This window comes from Mytilus californianus, unplaced genomic scaffold (genome assembly GCF_021869535.1).
Source record: "Mytilus californianus isolate M0D057914Y unplaced genomic scaffold, xbMytCali1.0.p SCAF_3, whole genome shotgun sequence".
NCBI lineage: Eukaryota > Metazoa > Mollusca > Bivalvia > Mytilida > Mytilidae > Mytilus > Mytilus californianus.
Window position 1 is genome coordinate 56802736 of NW_026262679.1, and position 25969 is coordinate 56828704.

At 32.0% G+C, this 25969-nt stretch overlaps 1 protein-coding gene across 1 annotated transcript; it reads left to right on the forward strand.

Moving 5' to 3' along the window:
- Window positions 1-481: 481 nt before the first annotated feature.
- On the forward strand, window positions 482-12206 carry LOC127733537 (lim and transglutaminase domain protein ltd-1-like). The gene is made up of 9 exons (XM_052242887.1): window positions 482-562; window positions 995-1080; window positions 1577-1708; window positions 3834-4063; window positions 6399-7518; window positions 8874-9039; window positions 10366-10646; window positions 11197-11382; window positions 12153-12206. Exons 2-9 carry the CDS (start codon window positions 1003-1005, stop codon window positions 12204-12206), a joined length of 2247 nt encoding a protein of 748 aa, XP_052098847.1. The 5' UTR covers window positions 482-562; window positions 995-1002.
- Window positions 12207-25969: the final 13763 nt, after the last annotated feature.

A 25969-nucleotide genomic window follows, 5' to 3' on the forward strand; every position in this document is an offset into this window, starting at 1 on the left:
CACCGTGCAACAGGAATCAGCACACCCTCAAAATCGAGTCAATATCAATACTATTAAAAAGAGGCATGGGGCTGTACCAGTCAACGAAACAGCTGCCGGTATCCAGCAACACAATAAAACCCTACAAGATATAAATCCACAAAGCAAGAACACATTAAACAAGTGGAAATATTAAAAATATTACAGAATACTAACTAAAAAAAAATTATTCAAACACAAAGAAAACAAATATTTAGAAAAAAAGGGATTCCCTAAGATATAATATTCGCAGCATGAAAGCAAGGCCAAACAGTTCAGATTCAAGCAATCTTTTAGGTTATATAGTACATAACTTTGTGGGGAAATTTTAATATCTATATTATTTTACTCATATCATTAAAATTATGAATATAGAGATGCAAAATTTGAAATCAAATTAAAAACGGCGACATCTTTAATAGATAAAGCAACGCCGACATTTCTATCATAACGCTAAGACGTCACAATAGTAACACATAACTGCGACCATCCGAAACCTTATACAATTGGCAACTAGCAAAAATGGGATAGAAGTAGGTTCCAAGTAAGTAGCTTCCGTGAACCTTATTTTCTTTATAACACATTATGTAAATAGAATGATGTACCATTTTATTTTTTGTAATTTTGAATAATAAACAAAGAGCCGAAATCCATAAGCTGATTCAGTAAACATTGGTTTTGTCTTTCACCTCGATCATGGTACCACCGTAATGTATGTTGCATTTTCTGAATACAGATAATATTTTATTCGCACCTTCTATTGTTTACCAAATAAAAATTTCCAAACGTGTTATAATCAGACCCTCTTATATCATGCATGACAACACAGAAGATCACCGACGAAAATCTAGATGAAAGCATGCAAAGAATTTAAGATATAAAAAAGGACAGAACTGTGTTATATTGAATAAGTTATTTCTGCATTTATATTAATTTGAGAAAATCAAAGATATATTCAAATGTTTTGTAATTATAGATGAGGACATGTCAGCAATCCAGCTTAAATCTAAAAGAAGTTCAAAAAGGCTACTCAAACATGTAAATTCTAAACCCAGCCTAAGTGTAAGTATATTTGTTGTAAGAGATAGCAGAAATGACAAATCTGAAGACAGTTAAAAAATGACCACGAACTGAACTATACCAGGCTGGAGCCAAGGATGCTGCGAACGTTGATACAAGTAATTGTTTTCAGAAATGATTATTTGACACACTGCAGAAAATATTAACAAACATAATGTTTGAAAATTGCATTTTTACATTCTTTCAGTGTACAGTGCACAACGATTAAATTTACTTAATAATTATATGTATCGACTTTAAATTAAAAACAATATGCTTTATGTTATGCATATTCTCATGCAGTGATTCGTGAATTCTCATGCAGTGATTCGTGAATTCTCATGCAGTGATTCTTGAATTTATGTGATTTCAAGTCAAAATTTGAAATGCCAATACACGTATGAAGCACTGTATGGATTTATTTTAAAGCAAATATTATCACATTCGGTTATATCGACAACAGTATTTTTAATTGAAATCATTCTTACAATACTTTCAGACTGTGCCTACTGTTGAGGTTGGTCCTGATGAGGACGGCCTTACATATCCTGATCCTGCTCCACCAGTTTCAACTAAATCACAAATATATCATCCAGAAGAATTCTTCGAGATAGAACAGCATGTTCTTGAGGTATTATGAATATTTTATATTTCTTCCTTCTTGACTATACACAACTACAGCCGATTGGACGATAGGTAAGCAATAATTAACTTGACAATCAATCAATCATAATTTTGGTAACGATGGCAGCCTAATTATTTCATCCTTTTGCAGCTTTTGTCCTCTTCGTCTCATCATTTTCTCTTGAATAGTTAAAAACTGAATATTGCAAATGATCTCTTCAAAGCCCATGTACTGGAGCGTATTTAAGGTGGTATGGTAGTATAAACGAAAAATGATAGATTTTTTTCATACTTTGCCAAATATAGTATATATTGTGGTATGTTTAAAAATATAATGAAAATGATAGGTCACCGAGCTTTTTTTTCAAGCTACAGGTTGTAAAAAAATGACACATTTTGTATGGATTATACAGGAAAACCATCATTAAGTGAATAGAACGTAATCTAAATAACAGAATTGTGAAATAAAATACGAGAAGATGGCTCTTAGAAAATGCTGTCAGAATATCAAAAGAAAAGATAGGGTCACCGTACGTTTTTTCCTGCTATAACATATAACAGAAAAATGTCATGTAGATTCCTTTAGAAATTATACTATTTCAGAGTTACCTCCTCTGTATAAACTAATTTAAAAAAAAAATGAAAATCAAGCAAAAAAATAATCTACGTTTGTAAAAATATTAGTTATCATAAGTTAAAACGTTATAAATTTATTTATTTGAATGAAAATTCACGTTAGTTAATTGCATTCCTGCATCAAATTTTGCTGACTTGATTGAAAATCGGGACTTATAGTGTTCTGCTAGTCTACAACCCAAGACTGAGAAAGACACATATATACTACCTTTATGTTCTTCTTTACAGAGTTTGCGGTGTGCCTGTTCTAATTAAGATATGTAAACAAACCGTTGTATAGTTCTATAATGCCCATCGAATTTTTGAATCGATCTTGATCGTTTTTGATCATGGCAACTAGCTAATCGGAGAATTACAAAAGAGTACACAAAAACTTCTATATATTTCTATTGTTTATCTAATAGCCGAACACAATAGTAGTATCATCAATATATTAAAGAATACAAACAACATGTTTAAACTGTTGTTGTTTTTGTTGTTTTTTTTATGGGGGGAGGGGGTTGGGTTGTTTTGTTTTTGTTTTTCTTTTTACGTGAATGCATTTCTGTACCAGCCACTCTTCAGTGTGAATAAACATATATATATATATATATATATATTTCCTAATACCGTTTCGATTCCTAACATCACTGAAGAGACATTAATTGTCGAAATCCGGATATGGTGTACAAAAACCTTTGCACCTTTTGTTTGCGATATACCATCTTTTCCGCAAGTTTATTGTTTTTTGTTTAGTATTAAATTCATAATTAAGATCCATTTATTACATCGGTGATCCGTTTATTTGGCAATCGCCAATGGCAGTCAGCAGGGTTTAAGAACATTTGTTGTTCTACCTGTTAGTCAAATGCGTTTTGTTAAAATATACTTTTTTGGTCTTTTGGAAAATGCTGTTTGTGCTGTATTTAGACCCCTCTAACAAGAAATTTGTTTTGCATTCACACGTATAAAAATTGCGGTTTTTATCCAACGCAATTATAGTTTTGAACGTTGTTTTCAATTTAGACTTGTATATATATAAATAGGAAAGGAAACACCTGGCCACCGAAAGCTTTATTACTAGTATTGTGAAGCCTAGGTGGTCGTGTGGTCTAGCGCGTCGGATACAGTGCAGGCGATTTGGTGTCACGATATCTCAGTAGCATGAGTTCGAATCCCGGCGAGGGAAGAACAAAAAATTTGCGAAAACAAATTTACAGATCTAACATTGTTGGGCTGATGTTTAGACTAGTTGTATATACAGAATGTACACATCCATGTATTACCATCACTGCTGGTGATCCGATGGATAAATCTGTTGTAGAGTTGTCACTGGTTCAGACGTACTTATATATATATATATATAAGGGGAAAGGTCAAGGATAAAGCAACCAAGCAGCACATCAAATGATCGCTTCTACTGTACGCCTGGTTCCAACTGATTTTCACAAACCCATCCCTTTAAAGTAACATTAAGATAAACTATAACTGTCTACATTTGTTCTTGTACATTGCAGGTCTCATTGAATGCAGCCAACGATTATTCAACATTATTGGACTATTTATTAAGTAATCTTGAAAGCGACTTGGCTAAAGTGAGAGCAATATTCTGTTGGATTGTTCAACAAAAAGTGCCTTTCCTGTTATGTCAGAAGGATATACCGTCCCCTGATACTCCTGTCGGTCACCTACACGCAATACGGATGCGTAAAGGAACATATGCTCAGTTATTCGCAATAATGTGCAGGTAATTTTTTTTTAAACACTACCAGGAAAAGAGACATTTTTGAAAGAAGAAAATGATAATGGAGCTATGGGACCAAATGTATCGTAGGATTTTGTGCTTAAAATATTTATTCTTTTCTGGATTTTATCCTTCTTTGTTTAGTGTTTTTGGACGCATGATAGTTTACACCTTAAGATCAGATAATAAAAAATCTTAACAACAATTTCGGACTATTTGCCTAAGATACTTTGAGTTTGTAAGCATTCTGTAAGTGTTTTTATTTCTTTATATGAATAGTTTAAGAAAGGTTTGGTAGTTCTCTTTGTTCTCTGGTGAATAGCTGTCACTTTAACAATCATACCGCATTTCTTTATTTTGATTTTTACCCCGACATCTTTCACAATAGAAAAAAAAACAAACAATGAGACAGCAATCAAACAACACAAGTCAACAAAAACGATATTTACAGGTCACTCTACATAATGCGCGTAGCTACGTTTACGTCAAAACGCCTGGGCGTACACATAAATTTTAGAGAAAAAAATATTCTAATCTAAAGAAATTAAAAGAACTGGTTAAAAGCCTTTTAATTCTTTCCTCAATGACTTGCAATAGAAGAAAAAAGTGACGAAATTTACTTTTTAATCAAATGGTATTATATTATATATTTGTTCATTTTCTGTCAAAGTGTGAATGTTGAGCCTGTGACATTTATGTCGCGAAAGCGAGACATACCGATCCTAGATTCCGCGTCGGCGTCGTCAAGTTGACAACATTTAGGTTCAATCTGTGGTTAAAGTTTTTTTAAGCATTTGTAACTTTGTCAAACCTTCATGGAATTTAATGAAATTTGGACAGAGGCTTTTTTATGACCAAAAGACAGTATAATAAACATACATTTTTCAATTTTTTGCCGTATTTTACTAATAAAAGGACTTTGTTGTTTGCAGTTAATAAGTAGATACAGTAAGATAGTCTTAGGTTAAAGTGTGTTAAACATCAATTACTTTGTCAAACTTTCATCGAATTTTATGACAATTTGGCAGAAGCTTTTTTATGAGTAAGAGATTATGTCTGAAGCAAAATTTTGAAAGTAAAAAAAAATTTTGGAAAAATTTACTGACAAGACGGACTTATTTTTTTTTTTTTTGAATTAACACAGTGGATTAAATTTTTGTGACATGTTAAATTTGTTAACCTTCATAGATTGTTATGAAACTTGGATATAAGCTAATTGTTCAATATCATGAAAAAGCATCGGAAAAAAGTTTGATTTTTTTTTTAAATCACACTTTTACACTGACAGCAGCTATCCCAGGCGAGACACAGGGTTCCACTAAACCGGCCTTACACATTTTTATGTTACACCTGACCATCTATAAACATTCATCATTTCCTGTGTCCATAAACAAAATTTGTGCATAAAATGGGAGAAAATAAGATGAACATATTATTGAATAAATAATAGAACAACATTGAAATGGAAACTCTTTGCTTTTGTTTTTATTTTTGTCGATTGCTTGTTTAATTCAACATCTCCTTTTAAACATATTATAAAGTGTCTGGTTTGGACATTTTTCTCTGAAATCTATGACCATTAGATTCCAAATTATCAAAATAAATGATAAATTAAACATGAAAATAAACAAATTAGACTCTAAAGTATGTTACTATTGATGAGTTTTTTATGACAGAAATGGTATTTTTCTCGATAACGCGTGAGGTTCCTGGGGCTTCACCCCAACGAACCTCTTACCAGGAAGTCCTTTGACCTAAACCCGCTGGTGGCCCTCATGTCCCTCGCCAAGGTTCGGGCGTACACTTAAAAATGGCCTAGCTACGCCACTGACATTCTAACTTTGTACATGCACATGTATATCTTATTAGTCCCCTGGCCTGTAATCCAGACTGAGTGGTTGTCATTGGTTGCTGTCTGTTATAACTGGTTTTCGTTTATTGTTTTGGTATCAATTAGGCCATTCGTTTTCTCTTTTGAATTGTTTCGCATTTGCCATCTCAGAGCCTTTTAATGCTTACTGTACGGTATATGGGTTTTACTCATTATGAGTCATTATTGAAAGTGATTTGTAATTGTTCATATCCTTGTCTATAGGTTTTTGGTGGATATCTGTCTCGTTGGCAATCAATCCTTATAATACGAGCACGTGAGACCTGATTTTTAATCAGATTGGTTGGCAATCATACCACATACCCTTATTTTGATCATAAATCATTAAGATTTTTAAACAATTCAGTGTATCAATTTGTTACAAATGGTGGTGCATAAGCCTCGAGGATCGAATGAGCCAATTTGAAAATTCCATTAATGGTTGATAATTTATTCTTTCTGTTTCAGGAAAGCTGGTCTACCTTGTGTAGTAATACACGGTGTGGCTAAAGGTGTGAACTATAATGTTGGAGATAAAATTGATACCGTCACTATGAAGAACTCTTGGAATGCCGTATTTGTGGAAGGGAACTGGAGAATAATTCATCCTCATTGGTCGTTAATGACTTCCAATGGATATGAGACGGGGGCTTGGACAGTGGTAGACTGTCAAGAATTTCATACAGGCGACAGGATAGGAAGTCGGTCATACATTGTCACTCCTAAGATCAATGATTCCTATTTCTTGATAGATCCAGAGATGTTCATCATCAAATGTTTGCCAAACGACTTTAAATGGCAGCTACTTGATGATCCGATTTCAAAGGCCGATTTTGAAAATAAGCTGTTTTTACAACCTAATTTTTTTAAACTTGGGTTACAAATCATTGAACCAAAATCTTGTAAAGTTCTATGTAATGATGGAAAAATAAAAATTGTAATACAAATGCCAGAAAAAATTAAAAGTAGACTGAAGTTTAGCTATAAGCTATTTAGGAAAAGGTATCCTGATGACGAGGGTGAATATACATACCCCTCTCTTGAAAAGTTCGTTTTGCATTATTATTCGAAGAATGAAACTATATTTGAAGTGAGATTTCCGCCTGTTTCTGTTGGCACTTACAAAATGCAAATCTTTTGTGTAGACATAAACGAACATGAGCATAACAATTCAGGATGGGTCTGTGATTTTTGTTTAGCATGTAAAAATGGCATGGATGAATGTCTTCCTCTACCTCTAGTGCCGGAAATAGGATGGGGTGCAAGAGAGGAATATTTAGAAAAATATAATATGACAGCTTTAGCGGAAACATCTGGAAAAGTCAACATCGATGAATCCCTAGAGACAGTGTTTAAATTTACTGTTGATCCTGACAGTGATATTTACGCAGAGCTCTCTCAATCATTGAAAGCAAAATCGGAGTTATCAGACTGTGTAACAGTGGTGAAGAATAAGGCCGAGGTTGTTGTAAAAGTGAAACCTCCTCAGGAAGGGGAGTATGCTCTTCAAATCTTTTGTAAAGATACAGGAACATTAATGTATGAAAATGTTTGTAATTACCTATTAGAACGAACTGAAGTTGTTGAGGTAAGTTATTCCCTGTTTACAGTGCTTTCAGATCTTTGATAAAAATACACGTTTCGCCGATATTAATTTCACATGTTAACTGTGAATTCAATATTATTCATATCAAGTTTGCATCTACGTACTTTTGTGAATTTGTTTAATTTCTTGCTCAATATAGGCCATTGCAGATGACCATCAGATAAGATGAAACTACCACATGAATATGTAGTTCTTGGTATTTGTCTAGTTGAATAAACCAGAGATTTTTGCTGTTCTTTCAACTGATCTAATCTCTGCATTGGTTCAACTTTGGCGTTTTGTCATATGTTTTTGTGATGAATTTATTTATCCATAAAGGGAATTTAGTATAAAGATAAGAAGATGTGGTATGATTGCAATTGAGACAATTATCCATGCACCATAGAGACCAAATGACGAATATGGGACAGACACATTTTAAAAAGTTTAAATTTAGTTTGTTTGACATTTGTGTAGTATATCATGTTATCAGCTTGTATAATTATGAAAAGGGTGAGCATTTTTAGAAAAACTTGTCCTAAAATTTTGTGTCAATGTTTTCTTGGTGGATATTGCATGTAGAAGATATCTCGAGTGAAGCTTATCTAATATTATAATCTATTTGAAAAAAACTCAATAAACTTGCCTTAAAATTGAATAATCAGCATTTCAATGATGTTTGAAAATCAAAAGAATTAAAACAACTCTTCACCATCTATGTTACTCCAGAAACAGTCTGAATAGTATAGATATGTAATAATGCCGAAATTAAACGTCAACAAATAAACTACGAACTTTCCAAATTTCATTTTCACTTAACACTTGAATAAGCAAATACAAAACAAATTATTTCGACAGAAACCCAAACAATACAATGAAAATAAGGAGATGCGGTATGATTGCCAATGAGACAACTATATCCACCACAGACCAAATGACGTAGATGTAAGCAACCATAGGTCAACGTATGGCCTTCAACAACGAGCAAAACCCAGACGATAAAGAAGGCTTAAATAGACCTTGAAACAATAAACTGAGAAAAAACAACAGCTTGATGTATGCTAAAACAAAAAACGAAAAACAATACAATATGCAGCAACCAACGATAAAAAATGAATTACAGGCTCATAACTTGGGACAGGCTAATAAATAATAAGGAATATGGCGGGTGAAATATGTTGTGAGCACCGAACATAGGACAGTGCTGCCACAGGACAACATAAGAACAAACAAAAAAGGCCGTACTTTGACCTATAATGGTTTACTTTTACAAATTGTGACTTGGATGGAGAGTTGTCTCATTGGCAATCATACCACATCTTCTTAAATCTATGTATATATATATTTGTGTTGAATAGGAACCTAAAATGGCAGAAACTCGAAAATTGCTGTTAGAAGCAGTTAGTAGTGGTTCACCAGAAAATTTACAAGCAGCTCTTAAAGAATTTGAATTAAAAGGACTTATAGACAAAGGAGAATACACAAAGGCAAAACGAAAACTTCTTTTATCAAGGTTAAATAAAGGTAACAAAAACTACCAAACGATAACGAAAATTTCATTTGAATTAACAATGGAATTAAAACCTAAAAAGGTAATGAAAGCTTCGTTTAGCAAGGTTAAAAATGTAATGAAAGCTTCGTTTAGCAAGGTTAAAAAGGTAATGAAAGCTTCGTTTAGCAAGGTTAAGAATGTAATGAAATCTTCGTTTAGCAAGGTTAAAAAGGTAATGAGAGCTTCGTTTAGTAAGGTTAAAAAGGTAATGAAAGCTTCGTTTAGCAAGGTTAAAAAGGTAATGAAAGCTTCGTTTAGCAAGGTTAAACAGGTAATAAAAGCTTCGTTTAGCAAGGTTAAAAAGCTAATGAAAGCTTCGTTTAGCAAGGTTAAAAATGTAATGAAAGCTTCGTTTAGCAAGGTTTAAAAGGTAATGAAAGCTTCGTTTTGCAAGGTTAAAAGGGTAATGAAAGCTTCGTTTAGCAAGGTTAAAAAGGTAATGAAAGCTTCGTTTAGCAAGGTTAAGAATGTAATGAAATCTTCGTTTAGCAAGGTTAAAAGGGTAATGAAAGCTTCGTTTAGTAAGGTTAAAAAGGTAATGAAAGCTTCGTTTAGCAAGGTTAAAAAGGTAATGAAAGCTTCGTTTAGCAAAGTTAAACAGGTAATAAAAGCTTCGTTTAGCAAGGTTAAAAGGGTAATGAAAGCTTCGTTTAGCAAGGTTAAAAATGTAATGAAAGCTTCGTTTAGCAAGGTTAAAAATGTAATGAAAGCTTCGTTTAGCAAGGTTTAAAAGGTAATGAAAGCTACGTTTAGCAAGGTTAAAAAGGTAATGAAAGCTTCGTTTAGCAAGGTTAAAAAGGTAATGAAAGCTTCGTTTAGCAAGGTTAAAAAGGTAATGAAAGCTTCGTTTAGCAAGGTTAAAAAGCTAACAAAAACTTCACTATAGCCAAGACCGAAAAATAGCTAAAACATTGACAGATTAACAACGTTTCATGTTTCGATGCAATGTATGTCTTATCTCATATTAGAAACATCCTGCTAAATTCTTGGTTGATAATTTTTTTGGGGGAGGGGGGAGAGGGTCTAGACCCAGTTTTCAACCATCTACGTCAAGATGAAGACAATTTTAACCATCCTTTTTAACTTTTTAACCCTTGTTCTTTTTTAACTGTTAGTGCATTTATAAGTTTATTGTAAAAACTTTTTGAATAAATCAACTTTTCGGGCTACTTTTATGTCATCGAAGTATAATATAGTCTGCATTGTGATGAAAACAAAAATTGACAACAAATGCATTTTCAATCAAACTACTAGTAAACAAATATGACGATGACTTTTCATATCCACTTCCCTTTCAGAGATTCGAGAAGCTATAGCCGCCAAGGATTTGGACACGCTAGATAAAACTATGCACAATCTTAGTGAAACGTCACTGAAAAAGGATCTTGGATTGATTTATCAGGATGCAGAAGAATTGAGATCGAGGCTGAGGAAGCTAAAAAGATTACACCATGCTGTGTTAGCCATGGACCAGAAAACAATATCAGAACTAAGAAGTTATCCCCAGCCACCAAACCCTGTTCATGGTGTAATGGCAGCAACATTTCTTCTCCTGGGCCATAAGGAAACAGATCTCAAGGTCTGTTTATAGGATTTTCTTTTTTTTGTTAAGTAAAATAGAATTTAACACAATTAAAACTGACACATTTATTTAAATATTTTTGAGAGGATACTAAGTACCTTAAAAATATCTTAAACAGGTCAAGACAACATGATAAGTATCATCTAGAAGACATTGTTTGCCATCAAAGGCCATGGTTTCTTTAAATTTAGATCAGAGGGTTACAATTAGATGCTACCTTATACAATATTTTTCGCTGTCAACAGTAGAGTAGATTCCTGGGGATTCTGTCGAGTAACTTCTTCTTTGTATTATTATTGTTGATATAGATTTCAGTGGCGGATTTTATTGGAAAATATATCATTTCTAAACATAAAATTGTCCACATTTTACATATTTATTACGTTTTGTTCTATTACGTCCCCTTTCAAAAATCCTTGATCCGCCCCTGGATTTGACATGTATCTTTAACTTACGTTAAATATTTGCTATAACAAGGTGTGTATGAAAAACACGTTGTACTATAGAATACTGAAATACATAATTAGCATTCTTCTTTTTTTTTAAGAAATGGGCCACCATCCAAGGACTCATATCAAAAAGGGGAAAAGAAGGTCTGAAGAGAAAAGTTGCCAATATAAACATTTCAAAACTTAAAAAGGCAAATCTTCAAAAAGCAAAATTTATTCTTTCAAAATATGACCTGGAATCTGTCCAGATAGCAAGTTCTGGTGCTGCAACATTTTATCAATGGGCAAGTATATAGCAATACATATGTTATTCCAATACACTATAATTTGAATGTTCGGACAGAAGTAAAAATCGGTCATATTAACAAAAAGGTTGAGACTTGTAAAATCAGACACAACCAATACACGAGTTACTAACTCATGGATCAGTCAATCAGTCAATGTATTGAATGATCAATCAGTAAAACAAACGAACAATCAATTTGCCAATTAACCGATTACTCAATCAATCAGATTGAATCTAATTTTTGTGTATATCTTACCTATTACCTATTATACACAGAAAATTCAGTTTTTTTTATTAACTCGAATGATTCAGCGCCCTCTATCGGTCAGTGTCCTCTCGTTAATGTAGCGATCGATAGTGATCGAGTCGGAATATAACGACTGGATTAGTCGGGTTAGTTTTTTATTTGATAATCATTGTATTACAGTCATTGGATTTGTTGTGTGTGTGTATCCAATACACGAGTTACCAACTCATGGATCAGTTTATCAATCAATGTATCGAACAATCAGCCAATCAATCATGAATAATAATCAATCAGCAAAACAAACCAACAATCAATTTACCAATCAACCGATAATTGAGTCAATCATTCAATCTGTGCATGATTTTTTGTGTATATCTTACCTATTACACACAGAAAATTCAGTCTGTAGTACAATAATCATTTTATTATAGTCTTTGTTAAATGTTTAGTAAATGTGTTTTTGCAACCTATTCATGTGTGATCTATAATTTCCACTGGATATATTTTCTTTTCTTTTCCAGGCTACAACTATGATAAATGAATATGTCCCAGAAAGAGTACAAAGAAAAACCTAAAGTTATGCCATTTCGAAAATTGTTCTTTTTACCAGTCTAATAAAAGTATGATTTATCCATCTAATTTGTTCCATGTTATGCGAGCTTTTTAAACTTTTTAAAATCAGTACTCGGGAGTACAAAATTTGTTCTCGAAAAACATCAAATCCAGTATTTTGATTGGTTGGTTTCTGAGTCTGAAAACGATAATCGTACTTGAATTTTTGTGATCGCAAGACCAGGATGTTGACAGTGGTTTATTTAAAACCCATTTATTTGAAGACAGAAAATAAAACATCCGCATCTTTCTGCACTTGTAAAGAAGAAACACATCAAACAAAAACACATCAAAATAAATTACGTGCTCCACTATACTTTAAGATGGACGAAAATTGGCTTCTAGTCCCATCAACATGGAATTTTCCTAGTGAGGTTTCTCCTCGCATACTATCATTTAATGTGGATATGTATTAAGAATTTAACTTATACTTAATAACAATTACAATAAAGAAAATCAATGAAATGATTAAAAAAAAACGAGACTTTGAGGAAATCTTTTGGTTTCCCGCAAACAATTAAAAAAAAATCTGTACATTTAAAATTAATCTGGATCTTATTCAACATATGATTTTATGGCAAACAAAATGTGTTATTTGTTACGATATTTCTCCCTTCGATACAGTTAAATTTTAAAATCTAAAACGTGAGGCTTGCCGAGTTTTTTAATATTCAAATTTAACTGTTGAGAGTGGAGAAATGTTGTAATACACGAGATATAGTGGTGGAGACTGTTTCTCTAATGATTTTTAGACGATATCTAAATAAGGTGTATCCTTAATTATCAAAGATTTGCAGAAAGTTGTGTTCTTTTATGTGACGTCATCAGACATGGTCGCATTTTTTCATGACGTCACAATAGGAAATTCAGTAGAAATCAAGAAAAATTGACATCATAATTAAATTTTGACCAATCATTTTCTGAGAACAAAGTTTTCTCTAGAGGTGAGAAGTATTTTTCTCACATCGATCGAGAATTGTGAAAATAGCATGAATATTAGAGAAATTCATTTTAACAATTTTATTTTAATAATTCTTTGATATGAAAAAAAACGTTATCTGATAATGGCGTTTCTTTATAAAAATATAAGGAGATGTGGTATGATTGCCAATGAGACAACTATCCACCAAAGTTCAAATGAAGTTGATGTAAGCTTGTTTGCATTGAAAATGACATCACAACTAAAATCCCTAACAACAGGACCAACATCGTAAAACGTTGCCGTATTTCCGTTTCTTTTTCAACTGATTCTTAATGTAATGTTTACAAACACTTTTTTTCTACACGAAGTTTTTGACGCAATTTTACAAAAAAATGAGACGAAAGACATGTGATTTTTATTTGATTTCTTGATAGATATATGTAAACAGGTTCAGAAAAGGTATCACTCCAAGGGATTGAAATTCTACTTCTGGCTAAATTTTTGGGAAATATGTGACATCTTTTCCCCCCTTTTTGCAATATTTTATAACAAATAAATGCAGATTGTTGCCATGGATACACCAAAAAGAAATTATATTTTACCATTTTAACTACTGGATATCAAATATATGGAAGATACTGATTACATACATATGCACATATATGACACAAACAGTAAACTTAATTTGCAAGACAATGGCGTAGCTAGGCCATTTTCAAGTGTATGCCCGAACCTCATCGAGGGGTTTAAGGTCCGCTAAGGTGATCCAGGGCAGATGACCTCCTGGTAGGCAGTGAAACCCACCGGAAATTCACGCTTTTTGAGAAAGAGATATCAATATCTGTCGTTAAACAACTCATCAATAGCAACATACTTGGTCGGTTAAGACAAAAATTTTACGACAAAAGAGATGATTTCAGCTTCCAATTGTGAACTTTACTTTTCTATGTAGCAACATTCCAGTAGCACCTGCATATGGAGTATATACCTCACAGTTGATAAGATATTCCAGAGCTTGCATTTCCTATCATGATTTCCTTGATAGAGGGTTGCTGCTTACAATGAAGCTAACGAACCAAGATTTCCAAGTGGTGAAGTTGAAATCACCCCTTCGAAAATTTTACGATCGACATCACGAGTAAGTTGACTGTTATGAAATATCTGTTTCACAGAATGCTAATGACGAGGGATCTGTTCCAATTGTTGATATTACCATAACCCCGACCTCTTTTCCACGAATTTGACCTACCGAATTAGACTTATCACTGGGTTTGTACTTACATCAGCAATACAACGGGTACCACACGTGGAGCATCTGCTTTCCCTTCCGGAGCACCTGAGATCACCCCAGTTTTGGTGGGTTTCGTGTTGCTCAGTCTCTTTCTTATATCTGTGTTGTTTTTTGTATACTGTTGTTTGCTTTTTTCGTAGTTTTTCGTATTTTGCTATGGTATTGTCAGTTTGTTTTCAACTGATGAGTTTGGTATATTTCGCCTCTCTTTTAGAGTCTGTTAAATTTATTCATTGTGTTGATTTGAAATCTTATGGTCATTTGTTTGAGAGAAAAATGTCAAAACTAGTTGCTTAAAATATGTTTAAAACGAGATGTGCGGTAAACGACAATCGACAAAAGAATCAAAACTTTATAGAGATGGTAAAAAAGCAAGTGTCCATTTCAATGTTTTCGTTCTATTCATTTTTTTTTTACCTCATCTTATTTACTCACCTTCTTACACGCAAATTTCGTTAATTGACACATGACCTAATTAATTTTCATAGATGGTCAGGTGTAACGTAAAAATTAATACCAAACTGTGACATAAAGATGCAAGCCACATCGTATCTCAGCAGATAATGAATTGCTTTAAGCAAAAGTAGAATTCGCAGTAGAGTCAGACTTTGACAGAAAATTAACAAATATATAATATGATACCATTTGATTAAAAAGTAAATATCTTCAATTACAAGTCATCGGAGAAAGAATTACAAGGCTCGTGTTCTTTTAATCAGTTCTTTTCGTTTATTTGTGTTAAAATATTTTTTCTTCAAAATTTATGTGCACGTAAACGTAGCTACGCGCATGGTCTAATTCTAATCTTGGTATCCAGCGTTTAAAAGTAAAAAAAAATCAAAGAAAAGAAAAATAATCGAACAAAAGAACGGAAAATTTAACATTAAATGAAAGTGATTAAAAGTCTATACAAGGTACACACGTTTTTGAACTACTTGATTGTTGGCTTCTAAATGTCCAGCGACAAATATTTTACTCATCAAGATAACATGTATAACTTTGTTGTTTAGATGCACAAGGTCAGAATCAACAAACAGACACCAATTAGTATCGAAAAATAATATATGTAGCTGTTTACTTCCGATATGTATAGCAAATTAAATATCCAGAAATCTGAGGTACGAAAGTATAGAATTCATGCAAATATCGCAATAGAAGTTCAGCAACTTTGACTGGCCTTTAAAAAAGATGCGGAAAATTCCAATGGGACACCCAAAAACTTAAAAGTTCAAAGAAAAACTGAAAACGATATGGCAAAATCATGTTTTACGATAAAACAAATACATTTGCATACAACAAATATGAATTCGGTATCCCCCGGTAAATTTTATATCAATCAGTGAAAACCGGGAAATTTTAGTGCAAAGAAATATACTGATTTTAAAAGAAAATTCACAGTACATGTTTTGAAGAAAGTCCATTCAAAATCAAATTATTAATAGTATTTGCGGTATTTACTTGCATCCTAATATATATATTTGTACTTCGGTTTATATATGATGTTCAGATTCCTTTATCTCCGAAAATTTTTTGCTTGCATACTTTTTGGATATTTATTTGTGGTTCTAGTGGATCAATGTGCCTGCAAAATTTCATAAAAATCCGTTAGATTGTCCATTTACGTACCTTTTACTTAAAGAAATCTAACTGACATACGCCGATCGTCGACTCGAAATAAAAAGTTCTGCTTTAATTGTTATTTATTTAAAATTTTAGTGTTTATTTTTTTATTTTTTTATTTTGGGGGGGGGGATGTAAATCTCGAATGTTACGTTAATTAACTATTTAGTACAACCTCTTTCTACTTCCTGAATATGCATGAAATAATTGCCATTGGAAGTTATATGCAGTTTGATCCAACGATACAAATCCCAGTGGCGGATTTACCGGGGGGGCACAGGGGGCACGTGCCCCCCCAGTCGAGGTCACCAAAAAAATTTTCTCACATAGTTTTATTGCTACTGTATCTGCTTATCTAGATATCTAGATAGAAAATCAAGACACAGCTTGATTTGACTTCCTAAACTGGTCATTAATTAACCCCAGCTTCAACATGCGTGATTTATGACAAGTTATCGATGGGTGTGTAAATATTGACACCTTTGTGTAAATTAATGTCTATATCCAAAAGCATTTATGTAAACTACATGTACATGTACATGCTGGTTGGAATTAATACGAATATATTAACAGGATCAATATCGATTAACAAGTGAAATCTTCTTATCAGGAAAGAAATTACCAACTAAAATCGGTCTTAAAAGAATATGTAAAAATAGATGTTTAGTGTCAAGAAGGTTAGTATCGATATGAGATATACGTCTTTATTACCAAACACTCACATTGTATACGGTTTCTGGGGAATGTGTCTTTCTCAGAACAGTTTTTTTCGAACTTTATTAAACAACAAACAATTTTTTCAATGCATACAACAGTCCCCCCGGTAAATCCGCCACTGATTACAACATTTTTATTTAAACTCAAATGTCGTGTTTCTTTTCCTCATATTTTTTATGGAAACCATCGATTTGTCTTTAAAAAACATCCCCTTCCACAAAACATGAATGGTCTGTGCCTGATATATAATCATCAATAAAATGATATTGTATTTTTGAAAACCTACTTATTGTACAGTAATATTTGTATATTTTTTCTTGTTTCAATTACCGTGTATGAGGGTATGAATAGGTTACCGTGAATGAGGGTATGAATAGGTTACCGTGAATGAGGGTATGAATGGTTTACCGTGAATGAGGGTATGAATGGGGTTTACAGATTAGAGAATACTAGTAATGGTCAAAAAGTAAAGACTAGAAAAAAAATGGGCCCAAAAAATATAGAAAACAGATTAAGGGTGTTGAACTATAAAGAATAGAGGACATTATGCAGCAAATAAAAGAGTAGAAAGAAATGGACCCAAAATTAATTAAAAGATATAGAAATGAAGACCTGAACCCCCCCCCCCCCCCCCCCTCACAAACCACCATCATCCCCAATACATGACACCACCACCATATATACATCTCTATACAAATCTTTAAATTTGGTTTCATGGTGCCCCCCCAGACATCGAGGTTCTGGATCCGCCCCTGTAATTATCCTTGGTCGATCATTCTGTATCCCCTTGGGTAACACGAATCACCAAATAACACCGTTATTAGCCAAATAACACTTGTAATCACCGAATAACACTTGAAATTTTAATATTAGCACATATTGGTGACATTTAAACATTGATAATTAAATAATATTGTATTATAAGTGTATTTTATAACTTAAAAATTATTTATAGAAAGCAGGTAAGTTCATAAAGATCGCATTAAATATTAGTGTGTACATCCAACATGGCGACCAAGGAAAACACAATGGGAAGAATCAAAGAATGATTGCATACAATCCCTCAACGTGTTCATTTTAGACCACCAAAGTGGAGCCCTCACGCCACGTCAAGGCAATGAACAATGTGAGAGTGGGCGCCTCCCCTTTAAAAAAAATATGGAATATTTAACTGTTTACAATAATAATTTTTGTGTTTATAGTTATTAAAAAAATAATATTATATTTTTTAATTTAAAAATGGAGAGTAACCAAGCCCTTTTAAAACTAATAAGATATCCTGCACAAGGCACGGGCTTATCTGTTATAGTCCGCGAAAACAATTTATTTAGAAATTATTGTAAAAAATTAAAACTACTAAGATATCCTGCACAAGGCACGGGCTCATCTATCGTAGTCCGCGATAACAATTTATTTAGAATTTATTGTCAAAAATTAAAACTACTAAGATATCCTGCACAAGGCACGGGCTTATCTCTCATAGTCCGCGAAAACAACATTTTATTTAAAATTTATTGTAAAAAATTAAAATTACTAAGATATCCTGCACAAGGCACGGGCTTATCTGTCATAGTCCGCGAAAACAATTTATTTAGAATTTTATTGTGAAAAATTAAAACTACTAAGATATCCTGCACAAGGCACGGGCTTATCTGTCATAGTCCGCGAAAACAATTTATTTAGAATTTTATTGTGAAAAATTAAAACTACTAAGATATCCTGCACAAGGCACGGGCTTATCTGTCGTAGTCCGCGAAAACAACATTTTATTTAGAATTTATTTAGAATTTCATTGTAAAAATTTAAAACTACTAAGATATCCTGCACAAGGCACGGGCTTATCTGTCATAGTCCGCGAAAACAATTTATTTAGAACTTATTGTTAAAAAATATTTTCTTCAAGTTGTACCTGAAAACATGCGCAACAATACTATACATGCATTATTTATCCAGTCTATAAAACAGCAATGGGGAACAGTAAAAGAAAAATGCATTAAACACAATACAAATTAACTGCATAAACAATACAATATACTTACTTAAACATTAGGAGAAAGCAATTAAAATAGATTATTAACATACATTGGTTGGAACGTATACATGTACCTACCAGTAAAAAAAAAACAGCATGAACAATATAGAAAAGTATACACAATACAAACAAAAAGCATGAACAATTTGAAAAAATATACACAATACAAATAAACAGCATGAACAATACATAATCATTTATTAAATAATTTTTTTTTTATTTTTGTTTTCTGAAGAAAAATTTTATTATTTTAAATAATCCAAAATTCTTTGTGAAACAATAAAGCTTATTAACCTATAGCTGTACAATGTAACCTATGGGAATGCAACACGAGTATAAATCTCAATAACCGATAATTATACCATAGCTATCTATGGTATAATTTTCACAATTATACCATGGTTTTGTTGTATTTGGTATTTGAAAAGAAAAAATGAAAGATAGCAAGGCCTATCCGTGGCCGATTGAATTCTTTGAAATAGGAACAACAGAGTCAGAGTGGGGCCACTAAGCTAAACTGCCCGCTTTGCACCAGCCGAAATAAATGAATGCCTAGGGTGGGAATCGAACCCACATACACCAACTCCGTTGTCCTATATTTTTAAATGAACGAAAATTCGATTCAAGAACAAAGTTTAAAAAAAAAGTATATATAAATATATTATTATATTATACTTGAAAATATAATTCGATTTTCGGTTATTGAGATGTATACTTGGATTGTAGTCCCTTAGGCTCAACTGTATAGCTACATGTAAAGGATGAAATTTGCCGTGGCGGCTTTTTAAGGGGGAGGGAGGGGGAAGGCATGCCCCTTTCAAGAAGCTTAATATATTTATTCACAATATATATGTGGTTTTTGGCTCTGATTCTGACCAATGCTAATATACTAAATATATATTTACAAGTGACTATTATTGTTGTTGTTACCAATTATGTAAATCAATTGTATCTGATTTTATGCCCTTTATGGGCCCTGTAATTTGGGAAATAAAAATATTCTATTCTATTCTATAATGGTAAATGCATAGATATTTCGTATTATTACTCCAAATGTTGGATGGCTAGACTCCCCCTCCTTTTCAAAATCCTGGATCCGTATCCGATTTTATATACATCTTAATTTAACGATTTGCTTAAGTAATAACTATAATGTTGGGCCGTTAAGAATAGGAAGCGTCTGGTTACTCTAAATAAAGGTGAACTTTTTGTTTAAATTATCTATAGTCAACATGTGATTTTTAATGATCTTTAATCGTGATCATTTTGAAATCCTTTGAATTAAATTAAATTAAATGTACAACTTGGGCTTCTGGTACAAATTAAAACATGGAACGATTCATTCAGACTCTCAGAAAGATTCTTGTGAATTAAATTTCCACAGAATTATAAATTAATATCAAAAACTTAAAAACATTTCAAATATTTTGATAAAATAAAAACTTTGAATACTAACCCTTTGCAGTTCAACTTTAAATCTGGGTTCCAGAAATCTTTCAAACTATATCTTGCGTCCATATGCAGAACATATAATTCCTTCAACAGTTTTTAGTCTGTAACGTTACCCGTCACCAATGTAGATGTGCATCCATCGCTGTCGAAAAATCCTGTCCAACTGATTTTCCCGCTGTTTCAGAAGCCCGTGCGTATTTTAGAAAGTAGGCGGAGCTTAATGTGTAAGGTCCTAAAAGGGTAATTTGACCGATTCTTATCAAAATTATTTTTGAAGTTAATAAACAAAAATATATGAAATACACATATTTAAACAACAACATATGCAATAGGTTAAAACAGATATTTCATATATTTTGGTTAGTTTTGTGGTGTTTCGTAAATTATACCATAGTTTTTTGTTGAAACCCCTCGGCAACCTCACTCGACTTCGTCTCGTGAGGTTATTGCCGGGGGTTTCAACAAAAGCTATGGTATAATTTACGAAACACCACAAAACTATTCAAAAGATATGAAATATCTATAACTTACACTTTTACAGAAGATATAGTTAGGAAGTACATATATTGTATATAGTTGTAAATATTTATTTGTGTTCTTTTTTCTTAATTATTATTATTGGTTTTGGCAGAGACATATAATACAAGAGATTCGCAACTCTAGTAGAGTCTATATAACAGCCAATGAAATGACGTGGCCACCGGAAAGCCGATTAATCCGATGGATTTATGGGTAATAACCCGTATTGTTGTGTAAAAGGTTCTACGCCTCACGATTTTTCTAATGGATAATGCCGATACCTTTCACAGCTAAAGCATGCAAGTATATTTAAAAGTTACAAAAAACTAATTCTAATAATTTGTTATTGATAAAATGTGTTCTAATGATGAGATTAATCAAATTCAAACAAAGTTAAAACTCGGCCCATTTTACTTCACCTATTGCCGTAGAAACCATTTGATCTCCCAATTTTTTTCTTAAAACTTGAAAAATATGCTAATAAATATATAATTTTATGGGCCAATAGTACTCCCAAATGTTGTTTCGTGACTGAAAATAAGACTATTTTCGTAAAATTTGAACCAACAATGTGGCGATTTTTTCTGATTGATACCCGAAATTTTTTATTAAACTGGCTAAATATTGAAATTGTTCATGGACAAATTTCCTTAAATCAGTCCTTCTTTTTTGTGCACTATGAAATTTATAGCCTGCATTTTGTTAGATGTTTTATTCATTTTTCATTCTGTTTATAGCAAAGTTGTTTATTTTCTCCTATTCTGAAGTCATTGTTTTTTTCTTCTTTTTAGGGTGCCAAAGATGAACGAATGCAGTAAATTTACAAAAGGAGTAAAATTTTCCTAGTAAAGGAAACCTTCTGCTGGTCGTAATATTATGAATGAGCTTCATATGCATCTGTTGTCGTTTCAGACTACGCTTCTCGTTCAAAACATGAACCTAATTCATTTTTAAATTAAAATCGTATTGAGGACATTTCAATGGTGACTGCAAAAGATATATATATATATGTTTGTGGTATATCATCTTTTCCACAAGTTTATTGTTTTCTGTTTGGTATTTAATTAATATTAAGATCCATTTTGTTAGATCTGGTGATCAATTTATTTGGCAATCGCCAATGGCAGTCAGCAGGTTTTAAGAACATCAGTTGTTCGACCTGTTAGTCAAATGCGTTTTGTTAAAATAGACTTTTTCACTTTTTTTGGTCTTTTGGAAATTGTTGTTTGTGCTGTATTTAGACCCCTCTACCAAGAAATTTGTTTTACATGCACACGTATAAAAAAAGACAAAAACCACTACAAATGATTGTCTCGTGGAAACAAGGTTATAAAATACTTTTTAAATAGTGTCTTCCGTGTTGCTTTGATGTATGACCTGTGTTTTTTTATAGATTTTTTGTTGCTTCGAGGACACACATATCCATCTATGTATGCAGTATTGTCAATTGTTTTTGTTGGTGGGTCTCTCGCTTATGTTTTCGTCCTTTTCACTATCAACAAAGAGTTCGTTATCAGTTTATTTAGGAGTATATCTAAGTCGTAACTATTAAGATTGTCATCCCACGAAATTAAGATTGTCATCCCACGAAATAAAATCGGAATTTTCCATATTGCGTGCACATGAATGAAGCTTTATTCAAATGAGAAATTAATTGTAATTTTCTTAAATATTAATTCTCAATACACACTTCGAACATGAAGAAACCATAAATTTACCGACAATCATTTAAAAAAACAACTCAATGCAAGCCTATATGATAAAACTGTCAAACAACACTTAGAAATCAAACATTTACCGACAATCCTACAGAAAAAAAACTCAATGAAAGCCCAATAAATGAGGAATATAAAAATAAATAAAATTTTAATAATTTATAAATATCAAGAATAAAAGCCTATCATGATTAACAATTAATTAACAAATAAATTAAGTTTTTTTCCATATTAATTAATTATACATTTTGTGAATTGTATTTTTGGAAAGAGTGTGGACACCTGTGGTGTGACAACTTCTTGTTTACAAGGTGTCAATTAAAACTCATTATTTATAACATGTTCGTGATTTACCTGGTCATCGAATAATTCAAACCTAATATACATGTCACACTGTGAAATTATGTCTCCGAGACAGGTGTATATTCAATAGAAACCCATTATGTAACTATCAAATAAAATGAACTCTGACACAATTTATCAAGTGTTAATTATTTAATATCAGTTTTTTTTATACAATATCAAATTATGTCTCTTTTTCAATAATACAAATCTAAAATCAAAATTACATTAAAATAAATAATTATATATGTACTCAAATTATATTTAATTAATTATGATAAATTTAACACTGAAACAGTTTATGTTATGCTTAAACATTCGTCCTTACTTCGAGTACTTTTAATACTTTTATTAATGACTTTATTACCTAAGGAGATCTCGCGAGGTTTAACTAGTGGCCGCGTGTTATTACGGGATTTCGCCGAGTTGCGAATCTCTTGTATTATATGTCTCTGGTTTTGGTAATGCAGCCTTGGTATACCAAGACAGTCACAAGCCTGTTAAATGCAGAGTGTCCATACGGTCATACCGTAATATAATTTCATTATCATTTAATGATTAATTATGTAATGGGCACGTGTCAGTAAACAACAATCTAATTAACAATATGATAGAACTGTAAGGTAATAAATATTTTGATAATTGGGAACTTGGCATTATCACAATTAAATTATCTAATTGGCAAAAAATATTTCATTATTAAACTTAATTTAATGTATTAAAATGGATGAACATAGCAATAAAAAAATAATTAAACGTCAATACTAAGAATATTATTTTTTCCTTTACTTTTATTTCAGAATTTTTAGTAAATTAAGTAAATTGAATATACAAATGTATATTGCCAAAGAAAATGAAATAAGAAACAAGTTAAATATAATCGAATTAGTGAAATTAATGTCTTCATTAAAATTAAATATGTACAATTTCACATTTGTTCTTTATATATTTCATATACATTCTAATAAATATTATGTTGAAAATATACTTTATAAAATTACTTACCTTTCTAGGGACTTGGCCATGTCGTACTTGTTGTCTGTAAAGCAGCAGTCCTTACATAGGAACTTTAGAGACACATCTGACCAGGCCGATAACATTGAATCATTCATTGGGACACAAGCACTGTGAACCCAACGATCACAACTACTGCACTGAATTGTGCAATCAACACATTCTTCATCACATTGAACACAAGTATATAAAGCCATTTTAAAAATGGAAGACAGCACATATGTCTTCACATGTTTTTATACCAAATTTTAGTTACTTGTAAAAACATTAATATTTGCCAATGAAAACCTTTAATTTCTTTTTGAGAAAATACACACATACGAATCATCCATTCAGCTGCTTTGTTTTTATTATAGAACAATCAAGTATAATTAATTTTTTGATTAAATTTAAATTAAATATGTGAAAATTCTTAATTACGTTTCATTCAATATTGAGAAAATCGTTATGAAAACTAATTGGTGATTGGAGTAATTGCATGGCTTTGGTGTACTTGTTAACTTTTCGAAACCTTACTGAAAAACAATTATTGGACAATACTCTGTATATACAGTACATTATTTAATATTTTATTTTCATAGCTTTTCCCTTTGTATGCATATGCAATCATTCTTTTATTCTTCCCATTGTGTTTTCCTTGGTCGCCATGTTGGATGTACACACTAATATTTAATGCGATCTTTATGAACTTACCTGCTTTCTATAAATAAGTTTTAAGTTATAAAATACACTTATAATACAATATTATTTAATAATCAATGATTAAATGTCACCAATATGTGCTAATATTAAAATTTCAAGTGTTATTCGGTGTTTACAAGTGTTATTTGGCTAATAACGGTGTTATTCGGTGATTCGAGGTAGGAAGCAGGACAAATCGCCCCACTGGCAAATCGCCCCACACCTAATCGCCCCACTTTTTCACCAACTCGCCCCACTTTTAAAAAAATCGCCCCACTTTTTAAAAAATCGCCCCACTTTTGAAAAGGGTTAAATCCCGTTAATATTACTCCTGCCAACTCGCCCCACTTAATGAAAAACGGTAATATCTAGATGAATATATAATTTTCATGTCTGCCAACTCGCCCCACTTAAATGAAAACTAATCTACACAGAATACAAAAAAACGAAAATTTATTTAATTATTATTATTGAAATTAAATGATGTTTCACTTTCTGAAATTATAATTCTAAATATAATTTTCGTATTATTGCAGAATAACTTTATTCTTGTAAGCTTATAGTTATTTGCATAACAATTGAAAAGAAACCTGTTAATTGTATCATAATGCGATATATCATAACAATTGAAGGATTTCAATTAACAGCAGTTTGTTATCATAGCACTTACCGGATTGGTTACTTTTGTCTTTGAATTAAGAATAATTAAACACTAACGAGCAATCAGTGAAAGGCAAAATTTAATGTAACTTTCAAGTAAATATCAAAGAGAATGCCCATTCTTTCATTTACAATAAGCGTGTGGTCGTGTCAACGGTCTAGTCGTGGAAGCAGACAGCTACTGAACTTTCTAATGACAATGTATTCATGTTCTTGTTTCTAGTGCTGACATTTCATCTAGTACTTCTTTTTATGTTATCATGCCAGTGCTTGTCATAACTGATTTAATGTATGTTTGTTTTAAATGTTATTGTTATGCATAATTATGTATTCTGTTTTATTTCAACCAAAAGAAAAGAACCAAAAAAAAAAAAGATGCATTTCTAACGTTTTCATAAGTGGGCAGAATTGGAAGGCCTACACTCCTTACAGTTTAATCATTTTATTCATAAGTGGGGCTAGTTGGTAGCCATTAGTTCTATTCATACTTTTATTTATCAGTTGGGTACGTTGGCAGACATAAATTCAACGGTATTACTTCCTTTTTCATAAGTGTAAAGAGTTGGCATGACTCAATATTAGGATTTTCCTATTTTTCATAAGTGGGGCGAGTTGGGATAACTCAATTCATCAGGATTTTTCTATTTTTCACAAGTGGGGCGAGTTGACATTCACGTCACCGAAATACTGGTACTCACTTCTTACTGCTTTATTTAAACAAAAAGAAAAGAAAAACAAAACAAAAAGAAAAGAATTACAAA